Here is a 13,996-nt window from a genome sequence, read left to right on the forward strand (position 1 = left end):
ATATTAAAAAGTAAATTCCATGAAAAATCATTACATAAACTTAAACAGAAAGCAGAAACTAGATGACATGTTCCTTTAAAAATGAAAACTTAAATATAACACTTCTCTTTTTTTTTTTCTCCGAGTAGTGCTACGGAAGAAAGAGGTTTCATTTTATATTTATATTTTTTAAGGAACATCGTTTCCGCTTTCTTTTTTAAATGTTAAAGATTATCTCATTATGTGATCCAGGGTGGGAAAACATGTCAGCTAAATTTAAACTTGACAAGGCATAAAACTATGAAAAAGGTTATTTTCTTAACATTACTCTTTAATGAACTTGATTTTTGTAGATGCATGTCAGTTGTCTATATATGTTTTTAAAAACCAACAACATGAAAACATTTGTTGCAACCATCTGACAACATTAACTCTGAAGAAGTCACTCTGAACTTCAAGTAGATGCAAAGAAATAAAACCAAAAACTAAATAAAAACAACAATGCAGTTTATATGGTAATGATGGTTATTGGCCATTTTATTCAAAGAGAAAGCAATTCACCTCAAAAGCAGATTACAGACACTCAAAATCAGATTGATGTGGAGAATTAGTGACACTTTTAGATTCTTAATAATGATTCCACAAAACAAGTACAAACATGACAAGACTGATGGACCTTATTTCTCACAAATCCCTTTTTTCATCTCAGAGCAGGAGACATCATTCCAGTTCTCCAGGACAGAATCTGACGGTCTCATTTCAATACAGTCCTCATCATTACCACGATAGTTATTCGGCTCACCTACGACCCAAAACCTGAATAAAATGTGTCAACGTTTTCATTTATTTAGCAGCTAAATGATGATTGTCACAAGAAATTTATTCAAACAACACATGCTCTAGCACAATAGTTTCCTGAATAAACTAAAGTAGTACAGAAGCAATGGTAGTATAAAAGAGAAGATAGACTTATTTTTTAAAAATAAGAATAAAAAGCTTAAACCCACAGTAGTTTTCTTTGAGAGTTTTTGCACTTACCCTTGTTTCATTGGTGAATTATCCACCCATTTCATGTTGCCTTCGTTCTCCGTGTCAGACAAACCAATCCACATTCTCTCCTTGACGAATAAAGATATGTGCCTCTGTAAGTAAAAACAGGAATAAGTGTGATTCTTCACATTCAGTAACAGACACTCACACAAACTCACCTGCTTCTCTTCACTGTCGATAATGATCAGATCAGCACCACGATCTCTACAGTACTGCCTGCTGTCAGACCAGCTCTTCAACTCATTGCATATGAACAAGCCATCTGGACCCCACAGATATCCTGCCAAGGACAGAGTTTTTAAAACTATATAAATAAAAGAATATAAGTAAAAATAAGGAAAATGAAACTACTTGCACACAAGGTATTTGTTCTAACCTTGCTTAGAAGTGGTCAGAAAGTGCTGCAGTAGGATGACAGCAATCAGAAGAAGACAAATGATCCCAAGGCACACAATGATTGCCACCAAACATCGACTTCCTCCTGTCAGACAGGAAAAAGGCACAACAATATTTATTTATACACTTCATATTATCAGGATGTACATTTCAAAAATACAGTATTGTTTTATAATGACGAAAGTCTGGAATTAAATATGCAAACAAAAATATAGAATTTAATATAAAGGAAAATTGACAATATTGTTCTTCTTACTGCGACTTTGAGCTGTTTCTTCATAACTGCAGTGTCTTTGAGGTCCACTTGTGTCCATAACATTATTGCGTTTAGCTTTCTTATACAAGTCCTCTAATTCCATTTTCTGTTCCTGTGTCTTGTAGTACGTCTTTACAGAGGGGATATGGTCTTTAAGATCACGCCTGCTCTTGTTTTAATAGTGCTAAATCTACACAGGAAGTGATTTTATCAGACACTGGCATTCCTAAAAAAAATATTGACTTTCAGTATGAAACTCCTCACACCCAAACTATGACTGTGTCTTACATTTAAACATTAAGGTGAAAGTGTAACATGGATAATTTGTTATAAATCCTTTTTTTTTTCTCCAGTTTAGCATTTTGTGTGTGAAGACAAAAATAAATCTGGAACTGCTACAGTACACCATAAAATATGTAACCACAGCTTCTTAAAGACATAAATAAAAAGATAGTTATCAGTTCATATATTAAATGTAAAAGCAGAAGCTTTGAGAAGTTGTTGCTAGAAACCAACTATTAAACTTTATTGAACAATTTTCAGTTTCTAAAACAAAGTTTATCCACAGGCCAACTCATTTAGAAACATTCTTTCAGAATTACACAAATCCGTTTATTTAATCTACATTTGCATTTTCTGACTGAAAGAGTTGAAGTTGAAATATCATCATTTTCATTTCTACACAAGTCTTCCTCACAGCTTTTGTGTGTGAGACACATACAACCAGGGGCTTTTTTCACTTGTTATATAACTTTTGGCAGCCTGTAGACTCCACATGTTTTTCCCGACCAGACCATTAGTACAGAGCTATTTTTATAGTGCAAAATCTACACAGAAAGAGATTTCATCGGACACTGGCATTCGTGAAGAATACTGACTTCCAGTATGAAACTCCTCACACCCAAACTATGACTGTATCTTACATGTAAACACAAAAGTAAAAGCATAACATGAATAATTTCTTACAAATCCTTTTTTTTTTCCAGTTTAGCATTTTGTGTGAGAAGACAAAAATAAATATAGAAATTGCTACAGTACACCATTAAATATGTAACCACAGCATCATAAAGACATAAATAAAAAAATGTTATCAGTTCATATATTAAAAGCTTAAGCTTTGATAAGTTGTTGCTAAAAAAACAACTATTAGAACTTTGAACAATTTTCAGTTTCTCAAATAAAGTTAATCCACAGACCAACTAATTTAGAAACATTCTTTTAAAATTACACAAATCAGTTTATGTAATTTACATTTGTGTGTTCTGATTGAAAGAGTTGAAGTTGAAATATCATCATTTTCATTTCTACACAGGTCTTCCTCACAGCTTTGTGTGTGTGTGTGTGTGTGTGACATACAACCAGGGGCTTTTTTCTTGTTATATAACTTTTGGCAGCCTGTAGACTCCAAATGTTTTTCCCGGTCCGACCATTAGTCATTCAGCAGCAATTATCAGCGAAATATGCGAGTTTCGTTCAGTTCAGTGGCATTGTTGACGTTCACAGCCGCCAATATGGTGATTGTGTCTTTTTGAGGAAGTTAAATAGTCAAGTCACCTTTATTTACAGAGCGCTTTGTACAATACAGATAAACAGGAAAATAACGATAAGAGGAATTTAAACGAACGCGGTTCATGGTTCGGATGGGAAGCGTGCTATCGCTTTCTTATGCACCATGTTTGTTTCACTTTCGCTTTTAACATCGATCGGAGGAGGGGTAGAGGGCACAAAACCTTGTGGGAGAATCATCTTTGGGCCCTCTAGCGTATGAAACTTTCTAGCATCGAGCTACATCGGTGGTCCTTTTATTTGACACATGAGCTGCCTCTAATTACTTCAATAGTGCATTATTGGTTTCCTTTGATTACTTACATTTTTAGGCTTTCTCTTTAGCATGGGTTGAGGACTTTCTATACCTGGAAAAGATTCAAAGCCTCCAAGACAACAGCGCCATCTGTTGGTGCTTAAAACTTACAACAACATTAGATACTGGACAAATTGTAGATATTTGACCTGATTCTTTTTAGCAGATGATACTTGTATTGTAAGTATATACGCTTTGTAAGCTTTCGTAACAAAAATCCCTCTCACTAAACACCAACACTAAACTACACTTAACAATCCACAGCTCAATAACTCACAGCTCATGTGGGAAAAAAAACCTGAATAAAATGTGACAGATCTTCAGTAATACAGAACCCCAAATCTTTAGCCCAAAGTTTTTCTGTATTAAATAACCAACTTGGATTGTGCACTTGAAGTGGCACATCTGTGAGGCCCTCCCTCCAGCAGTGATGTTGTGCATGAAACAGTTACCTGCTGCAACATAATCTACTACTAATGCTGTCTTCATAATTGCATAACAGTAATGAATGTTGTGAATTGTCATTGCATTGATGCATTTGATGTTTTTATTGAACAACATTATATAGGCTATATAACCTAATGTGCGGAATTGATATTGATGTTTAGTCAGAATGTCCTTACAGGAATAAATACTTAGTGTATGAACTACTTCCTCCTGACAAACACAACAAAACAGCATTTTAATGACAATGATCACTACATATTATTAGATATAACATCTCAAATCAACCTTTACAATTAATTACCTTGGTCGGTAGATAAATGATAAGCCTTTTTAAAGAGCATTCTATATTTTCTTTTATATTCTCATCCTCTCAGACATTAGCGAAACTACAACACCGTCTCTACTTTAAAATAAATGTTCTGTCTACTTTGCATTCAAGCTTTTCCTTCATCCTGACATTGACTCTGTGTTTGAGTTCCTGATTCCATGATGTGCTATTTCTTACAGTAGAGTACAGTCTGTGTGCACAGATGAGCTGAGATCTTTATAATGTGTACCGTGTTTTTAAATAGTGCAAACCCTACACAGGAAGTGGTTTCATTAGTTCAGACTCAGAAAAATCTAGACTTTCATTCTCATTCAAACTCTCTGTAGACTCATATTACGATATAATTGAATATTTATTGCATATTTATCATGTGTGTACAGTCCTTATTTGCATGTGTCATTTGGCTCATAATCCATGAATTAACAAAACTGACTGTCAGTTTTGTTAATTCATGGATTACACAGTTTTGTTAACTCACAGTAGAGTCTTTCCCACTGATCTCCCTGTTGAAAAAAAAAAAAAAAAAAAAAAAAAAAAAAACCGGCATATACTGGTTGCGTAGGTCCTGAAGCATGGATGCTGGTTTAAGATGGTCATGTGCTGGTCCTAAACTGGTCCTAAACAGAAGCTAGTTGCTTAGGCCCAGTTTAGGACCAGCACATGACCAGCATCCATGCTTCCAACCCTACTCAACCAGGATGTGCTGTTTTGTTTTTTTATTTAGCAGAAAAAAAACACACTTGAGCATCACTTTGGAGCTCATATTTATCTATTTTCCTGTCTAGTCACATCAGTTTGCTAAACCTGCTCTCTGCTGTGTCCTGCTGGCCTGGAGGAAATCTCTCCATAGAGAAATTAAGCAGAAACTCAAGAATGAAGTATTAAATGAAAACAAAAATGCCAAGTTTACTATGGAAATGATGGTTAATTGCCATTTTATTTGAACAAAAAGCAATTAAACTCAAAAGCAGTTTTACAGACATTCAATATCAGAATAACAAGGTAAATTAGGGCAATCTGGACACTTTAGACTTCTGTAGTTTACTGTGATTGCCACCTCAACACTTCAGATCAACAAATGAGACTCATGATAACAGCTAGAATAAGAGCTGCTTGTGATGGGGCGGTATAATAGCTAAAAGCGGACTCCCCTTGTTTTGTGTGAATCCTTGATATTACTAACTGACTCGATCCTAGTGATCTGAGTTGTCTTTTGGGTTTGTATTCAGTGAGCATATCTGCAGTGTATTTAGGTCCTAGGCCATTGAGTGCTTTATAAACGAGTAAAAGTACTTTAAAATCGATCCTAAACATAACTGGAAGCGAGTGTAAGGACCTGAGGACTGGTGTGATATGCTCTGATTTTCTGGTTCTAGTCAGAATCCTGGCAGCAGCGTTCTGTATGAGCTGCAGCTGTCTAATGGTCTTCTTGGGAAGGCCGGTGAGGAGACCATTACAATAGTCTACCCTGCTGGTGATAAAGGCATGAACAAGTTTCTCCAAGTCTTGACGGGAAACAAAACATCTAATTCTTGCAATGTTTTTGAGATGATAGTATGCTGATTTAGTTACTGCTTTGACATGGTTACTGAAACTGAGGTCTGACTCCAGAATCACACCCAGATTCTTGACTTGATTTTTTGTTTTTTTGACCCCTAGTGTCAAGGTACGCATTTACCTTATGAACCTTCATCTTTGTTTCCAAATGCAATGACTTCTGTTTTCTCCTTGTTTAACTGAAGAAAGCTTTGGCACATTCAACTGTTAATTTCATCAATGCATTGGCAGAGAGAGTCAATGGGGCTGAAGTCATTTGGCGATAAGGCTAGGTAGATCTGGGTATCATCTGCATAGCTGTGATATGCAATTTGGTTCTTTCTCATTATTTTACTTTGTGGGAGCATATGCAGGTCGAACAACAGTGGCGCTAGAATTGAGCCTTGTGGGACTCCACATGTCATGGATGTCCACTTAGACTTATGTTCCCCAATACTCACATAATAACCTCTCCCTTCTAAGTATGACCTGAACCATTTAAGTACCATCCCAGAAAGCCCAACCCAGTTTTTCAGTCTCTCTAGAAGAATGTTGTGATCGACAGTATCAAACGCAGCACTGAGATCTTTTGACACATAAACACATCTATAAATTAGTAGAAAAACACTTGAGGAGCCAACACTTGAGGAAATGCTGTAAGTTTACTATAGTAATAATGGTTATTGGCCATTTTATTCAGACATATCATTATAATAGGGTGAATTAGGGCAACCTGGGACACTTTACACTTGTATTTTCAAGAAAATCATAAAATGCATCTGATATCAGGAAAGCACAGTTGATATAAAATGAAAGCGGGGGACTGTTTTAAAAGACCTTAATCAGAAATGTAGCTGATCACAATTGATCCCATACAATAATGCAATAAAAAACACAAGACGGGATGAACCCTATTTCTCACAAATCCCTTTTCTCTTCTCTGAGCATGGCAGATCATCCCAGCTGTTCAGTATGGTCTTTGAAAGCACCACTTCAATACAGTCCTCATTTCCACTTTTGTCATCCGGCTCACCTTTAATCCAAAACCTGAATAACATATAGAAGTTTATCTGTTAATTAACAAAACAAAACTAAAAAACTAAAAACAGCAAATTGAAGTTATAGAACCTACAGTAGTATTTTTACCCTTGTTTCAGTGGTGAATTATCTATCCATTTCATGTTGCCCTCATTCTCTATGTCAGACAAACCAATCCACACACCCTCCTTGATGAATGAAGATATGACCCTCTGTGTGAATAAAAACAGGAGTAAGTGTGATTCCTCTCATTCAGTAACAGACACTCACACAAACTCACCTGCTTCTCTTCACTGTTGATAATGAGTAGATCAGCACCACGATCCTTACAGAACTTCCTGCTGTCAGACCAGCTCAACTCATTGGACATGAAAACCCAACCTGAACCACACAAACATGCACTTTATGAAACTGTACATGAAAGATACAAAAGAAACAACAACCTAAAAAACATGTGCACTGACCTTGTTTAGTTGATTCTTTCTTCACTTCCTCACTCAGAGATGTGCCATTGATTTCTAACTCCAGGTTTCTCTGAGTCAAAGAGCTGAAGTTGTTCTGCAGTTGGTGTTTTTCAGTCATTAGATCAGTGTAATTGTCCTGTAGGCTGTTGATGGTTTGATTGAACTCTTCAACTGTGTTCTTGTAACTCTTTATCAGGTCTCTCTCTGCTGTGATGGTGATGTGCTGCAGTATGATGAAGACCAGCAGAAGAGCACAAATGAGCCCGAGACTCACTGCCATCAACACCAAACATCTACTTCCTCCTGACAAACACAACCAAAACACACAAATATCAATTAATACCATTCATATAATTAGAAATCAAGTCTCAAACTAGCCTTTAAGACAGTGGTCGCCAACCCGTAGATCGCGATCGACTGGTAGATCTTTATCACTGTCCCGGTAGCTCCCGAAAATAAAAACGTTTTGCAAGCATCTGTATTTCTTAATCCAACTGCTTTATTTTCAATGAAGTGACCAATCAGATAAAAGAAGAGCACCCGTAAATTAACTGTCGCAAACGTCAATATGGATCTCCATGGTGATAGCCCGCGCGAGGTAACATACTACAAACTAGAATGGCGGAGGCTCCACGAAAGAAGGCAAAAACAGGAATTTCTGTTTACCTTGGTAAAAGAGAAGTGTGCATGTATGTTGTGCCACCAAAAACAAGCATTATGTAAAAGAGGGAATCTGGAGCGGCATCACAATACCAACCACCCGAAATTTAAAGACCGCTACCCGCAAAAGAGCGCGATTCGTGCACGGAAAGTTGACAAGCTGAGATCTGAGTTGAAGGCCCAGCAATCACTTTTTACAAAATCTGCTGATCAAAATAAGGCTGCTACTGAAGCATCGTTTCGTGTAAGTCACTTTCTGGCTAAAAACAAAAAGCCTTTTACGGATGGCGAATTATTTAAGGAAGCCATGGCCATTACTGCAGAGACTATTTTCAAGGATTTCAAAAACAAAGACGACCTAAAAGCCTCACTCCGTGCTGTGCCTCTCGGCCCTGCATCAGTGGCAAGGAGGGTCGAGTCACTGTCAGAGGACGTGGATCGACATTTGTTAAAGGACTTGTCACTCTGTGAATATTTTTCACTGCAGTTCGACGAATCTCTGGATGCAGTGGACATAGCTCAGCTTGTTGTTTTTGTCAGAATGGCTTTCCAGGATTCTACAACAAAACTTCCTCACTCTTTTGCACTTAAAGGAGAGAACGCGAGGTGAGGATATTTACACTGAGTTTAAAAAATATGTAAGCGAAAATGATATCCCCATTCATAAACTGGTAGCAATTACCACCGATGGAGCACCGGCGATGTGTGGCGTGCGCCTGGCTTTCATAGCACTGTGCCGTAATGACCCTGATTTTCCCGAGTTCAAGAATTATCATTGTGTCATTCATCAGCAGGCCTTAGCAGGGAAAGTCGTAGATTTTTCACACGTAATGGCATTGGTGGTCAAACTGATAAACTCGATACGAGCAAAAGCACTTCAGCGTCGCTTATTCAAGGCATTACTGGATGAGCTCGATGCCGCGTATGGAGACCTACTACTTCATGCTGATGTGCGGTGGTTGAGCCGCGGGAAAGTGCTCCAGCGGTTTGTTGACTTACTGCCTGAGATAAAGACACAAGGAACTGTCAGATGATGCGTGGCTGTGTGACCTGGGGTTTCTGACAGACTTGACCGCAAAGCTGAATACACTCAATAACGAGCTCCAGGGAAAAGACCGACACCTGCCACACATGACCAGCGCAGTGAATGCTTTTAAGTCTAAGCTTGGTGTTTGGATCACACATCTTAAAAACGGGAGGCTAACACACTTTCCCAACCTGGAAAAAAGTGTCAAAGAGCATTAAAGACAAGGACGTTTTTCACCCTGAGGAATACTGTGCTCACCTGGACAAAGTTGCAACAGAGTTCAATATGCGTTTTGGTGAGTTAAACGAAATGGAATGCATTGCTACATTTGTCTCAAACCCATTCATGCTCATTGATATAGAACAGGTTGCAGCCAAATTCCAGCAAGTATTTTCTTTGTCAAGTGGAGTTGACATGGAGATGGTTGATTTGCAAAATGACATTGAGCCGAAAGCCAGATCAAGGGACAGTGACTTTTGGGCACTTGTCAACAGAGAAAAGTTTCCGCTCCTCACTGCATGTGCACTAAAAGTGAGTGCCTATTTTGGATCAACTTACCTCTGTGAAATGGCATTTTCACAGATGAAAATAATCAAATCAAAATACAGGAGCCGCCTTACTGACAGACACCTCACAGACTGCCTCAAACTGGCTGTCTCTAGCTATGAGCCAGACTTCAGAGGACTCACAGAGAGTGTTCAGTCACAGCCATCACACTGACTTGAGTGAATAACATTACTTCAGCAGTTTTGCCTTCTGGTGGCATTGAGAAAAGTGATGTTGCATATGATGGGACATAACTACACTTAGCTTAATTTGAGATTGTTGATAATTTTGTTGATAAAACAGTTCATTTATAAAATGTTAAGGGTAGGTAGTACCGTCAAAAACTTCAGTGAATAAGCACTTTACTGCTGACAATGGCATTTTTCTTGAGTTCAGTGCCACTTCATATGATCTGATTATATGATGGTTGCTTCCGAGTTAAGTAAAAAAAGAAAAAGAAAAGAACATTTAATGTATATTAAATTCAAATACAATTCAAATACTAAATAAAATGCCTCAAGTTGGAAGTACAATCTGGGTTGTCTTTTTCTATCTATTCTTCGATAGGTAGATCTTGCCTTTCATTAAGGCCGAGGTCAGGGATCTTCGGCTTGAAAAGGTTGGTGACCACTGCTTTAAGACAATCTATCTTTCTCTTTGTCTCTTTTTTTTTTTGATAATGCTGTAGAGCTTTTATATTCTTTTGTAAGACACACAGTGCTATGCAGTAACAATGTTGCTATACAGTAAAATATCCAAACAAAATATGTTTAAAAAGTAAATAAAAATGGTACATTTAATATAAATGCAAAACATTAACATATTCTTCTTAGAATAAATATTTTAAATGGCATGTAACCGTTCTCATTTCCTGACACCATTAAAAACGCCTTCTGCGACACCATTTCTGCTTTAAGTAATTTTTTCTTACTGTGCATTAGATCTTTTCCTTCATCCTGGCCATGACTCTGAGTTTGAGGTCCAGTTGTCTTCCTAACATCTTTGCATTCAACATTTCCATAAATGGCCTCTACTTCCATTATTCACTTTCTTACAGTACGTCTTCACAGATGAGCTGTGCTCTTTAAAATGCTGATTAGTTTTTTTTCAAGAGTGCTAAATATACACAGGATGTGGTTTCATTTCACACTGGCCTTTGACGAGAATAAAGTCCTTCAGTCACACTTAAAAACTCACTGCAGAGCGGTACATTCAAACACGCTTCAAAAGCCAACAAGAGGAGTCTGTGAACACGCAAATGGACTCAAACAGCTTTAAACAGACCAAACTGGATCTTTATATTGATGATCCAGGAAACACAGCAACAAGTGCTCTGGATCTGATGTTTGTCTTCCTCTCTGATCACTTCAATCCTAAATAAACCTGCTTTCTACTGCATCCTGCTGGACTGGAGGAAATCTCTCCATAGAGCTATAATGGAGATACACCCCTTTTAGACTTGCACTAACTAACTGCTTGTTTTCAACAAAAATTACAGTACTAAATGACTACGGACTTGTGGTTAACATTTGAGAGGCTGGTGTTGGCCTATCCGAAGGACATTGCTGGACCCTTATTGGACCTCCTGCAGTTTGCTAACTGAGCAAACAGGTCTTTGGATGATGAACATGGGACTGTATTATATTCTACAACACCTTGGCAAACCAGGGATGGAGGATCCTGTTTGTGGACTTCAGTTCGGCTTTCAATACAATCAACCTAACATTACTGCAGACTAACTCAGCTTTCTGTGTAGCTCTATCTGTCAGTGGACCACCAGCTTTCTGACAAAAACAGCAACAGCTAGTGAGACTGGGGAAATTCATGTCATGCAGCTGCACCATCAGCACTGGCACCCCTCAGGGTTGCATCCTCTCCCCACTGTTCTTCTGTCTGTACACTAACGACTGCACGTCTACTGACCCCTCTGTCAAGCTCCTGAAGTTTGCATATGACACCGCAGTCATCGGTCTCATCCAGGACAGTGATGAGTTGGTAAAAGAAGTGAGGTTGAGCAGTGGGTTGTCTGGTGTAGTCTTAACAAACTGGATCTCAACACCCTCAAAACAGTGGAGATGATTGTGGAATTCAGGAGAAACCCACCTGCACTTCCCCCACTCACCATTATGAAGAGCACTGTGGCAGCAGTAAAGTCATTCAGATTTATGGACACCACCATCTCTCAGAACCTGAAATAGGTCAATCACATTGACTCCATGGTTAAAAAGGCCCAACAGAGTACTTTCTTCGCCAACTGAGGAAGTTCAACCTGCCACAAGAGCTGCTCGCACAGTTGGTAACTGTCTAGTTTGTCTCAGTTACAAAGTCAAGACTACAGAGGATGGTTCGGACTGCTGAGAGGATCACTGGTGCTCCTCTGCCCACCCTTCAAAAAACTGGATTATTTCAAAGGGCTCAGAAAATCACTCTGGCTCCCTCATATCCAACCCATCTCCTATTTGAACTTTTGCTGTCTGGTTTTCCCCCAGGCAATCTACCTCATAAACAGTCAAATGTTCTCCCCTACTGTTCAATAAAAATATGTGCCACTTTTATTTACTTTATTTTATATATATGAATAGTTAATTTGCAAAAAGGTAACTCAGTTTTTAACAATTTTCAAAAATCATGTTTTTTTCATTGTGCATTCCAATTCTCCATTCTCAATCAAACTGCAGTTTTTTTTTTTTTGTTTTTTGATTAGGTAAAAAATAAATAAATAACTCTTCATTTATATACAGACCAAAATCCATATCTGGTGTGACCACCATTTGCCTCACGCAGTGCAACACATCTCCTTCACATAGAGTTGATCAGGTTGTTGATTGTGGCCTGTGGAATGTTGGTCCAGTCCTCTTCAATGGCTGTGTGAAGTTGCTGGATATTGGCAGGAACTGGAACACACTGTCGCATACACCGATCCAGAGCATTCCAAACATGCTCAGTGGGTGACATGTCTGGCCATGCAAGACATGTGATGTTATCAGCTTCCAGGAATTGTGTACAGATCCTTGCAACATGGGGCCATGCATTATAATTCTGCAACATGAGGTGATGGACGTGGATGAATGACACAACAATGGGCCTCAGGATTTCGTTATGGTATCTCTCTGCATTCAAAATGCCATCAATAAAATACACCTGTGTTCGTTGTCCATACCATAACCCCACTGCAAACATGGGCCACTTGATCCACAACGCTGACATCTGCAAACCGCTCACCCACAGGATGCCATACACACTGTCTGTCATCTGCCCTGTACAGTGAAAACTGGAATTCATCCGTGAAGAGAACGCTTCTCCAAAGTGCCAAATGCCATCGAATGTGAGCATTTGCCCACTCAAGTCGGTTACGACGACAAACTGCAGTCAGATTGAGACCCCGATGAGGACGATGAGCAAGTTGATGAGCTTCCCTGAGATGGTTTCTGACAGTTTGTGCAGAAATTCTTTGGTTATGCAAACCGATTGTTGCAGCAGCTGTTCAGGTGGCAGGTCTCAGACAATCTTGGAGGTGAAAATGCTGGACGTGGAGGTCCTGGGCTGTGGTGGTTACACGTGGTCTGCGGTTGTGAGGCCGGTTGGATGTACTGCCAAATTCTCTGAAACGCTTATGGCTTAAAGAATATTTAGAGAAATGAACATTCAAATCACGGACAACAGCTCTGGTGGAAATTACTGCAGTTAGCATGGCAATTGCACGCTCCCTCAAAACTGACGATATCTGTTGCATTGTGCTTTGTGATGAAACTGCACATTTTAGAGTGGCCTTTTATTGTGGCCAGCCTAAGGCACACCTGTGCAATCATCATGCTGTCTAATCAGCATCTTGATATGCCACACCTGTAAGGTGGATGGATTATCTCAGCAAAGGAGAAGTGCTCACTAACACAGATTTAGACAGATTTGAGAGAAATAGGCCTTTTGTGTACATAGAAAAAAATCTTAGATCTTTAAGTTCAGCTCATGAAACATGGGTGCAAAAACAAAGGTGTTGCGTTTGTAATTTTGGTCAGTGTATGTGCAAACCAAAAATTATTCAGACATTACATTCTTTTTTTCCTAGTGGGTGCAGGACACTATAGTTAATTTATATAAGTGAGGATAGCAAAATAAAGTAAACTGTGACATATTATCCCCAAAAATAGTTCATACAGTGGACTACTAGTAAAATTGATACGGATTTGGGACCAAACATTATTCATTCACTTTGACCTGACCATGTTTTGGTTAAGTGTTTTTTCTTTAATTGCTGATGTGACCTTTTTTCTCCACAGACTGAACAAAATTAAGCATTGCTTCGTAATTGGTCAACAAAGTTTTGAAAGTTGTGTAAATACTGTCATTTTTACATTTTGTCATATTTACATATCTTTATTGTTATTATCTTTGTTGTTGTCGTTTCTGT

General features: G+C 38.4%; 1 protein-coding gene across 1 annotated transcript; it reads right to left on the bottom strand.

Moving 5' to 3' along the window:
- Nucleotides 1-498: 498 nt before the first annotated feature.
- On the bottom strand, nt 499-1,811 carry LOC141336015 (C-type lectin domain family 4 member E-like). Its single transcript, XM_073841523.1, has 5 exons — nt 1,682-1,811; nt 1,406-1,510; nt 1,188-1,309; nt 1,018-1,121; nt 499-795 (listed from the first exon to the last, which is right to left on the bottom strand). The coding sequence occupies exons 1-5, from the start codon at nt 1,782-1,784 to the stop codon at nt 657-659; spliced, it is 573 nt and encodes a 190-aa protein (XP_073697624.1). The 5' UTR covers nt 1,785-1,811; the 3' UTR covers nt 499-656.
- Between the last annotated feature and the right edge of the window lie 12,185 nt (nt 1,812-13,996).

The sequence above is a fragment of the Garra rufa genome, chromosome 6 (assembly GCF_049309525.1).
Source record: "Garra rufa chromosome 6, GarRuf1.0, whole genome shotgun sequence".
NCBI classification, from domain to species: domain Eukaryota; kingdom Metazoa; phylum Chordata; class Actinopteri; order Cypriniformes; family Cyprinidae; genus Garra; species Garra rufa.

Bases quoted from the DNA above. Each gene is read 5' to 3' on its own strand.
- LOC141336015 (XM_073841523.1), bottom strand. From the start codon at position 1,784: ATGGAATTAGAGGACTTGTATAAGAAAGCTAAACGCAATAATGTTATG. The intron at 1,310-1,405 runs GTTAGAACAAAT...TGTCCTTGGCAG, and splicing joins TCTGACCACTTCTAAGCAAG to GATATCTGTGGGGTCCAGAT. The intron at 796-1,017 runs GTAAGTGCAAAA...CATTTTATTCAG, and splicing joins AATTCACCAATGAAACAAGG to GTTTTGGGTCGTAGGTGAGC.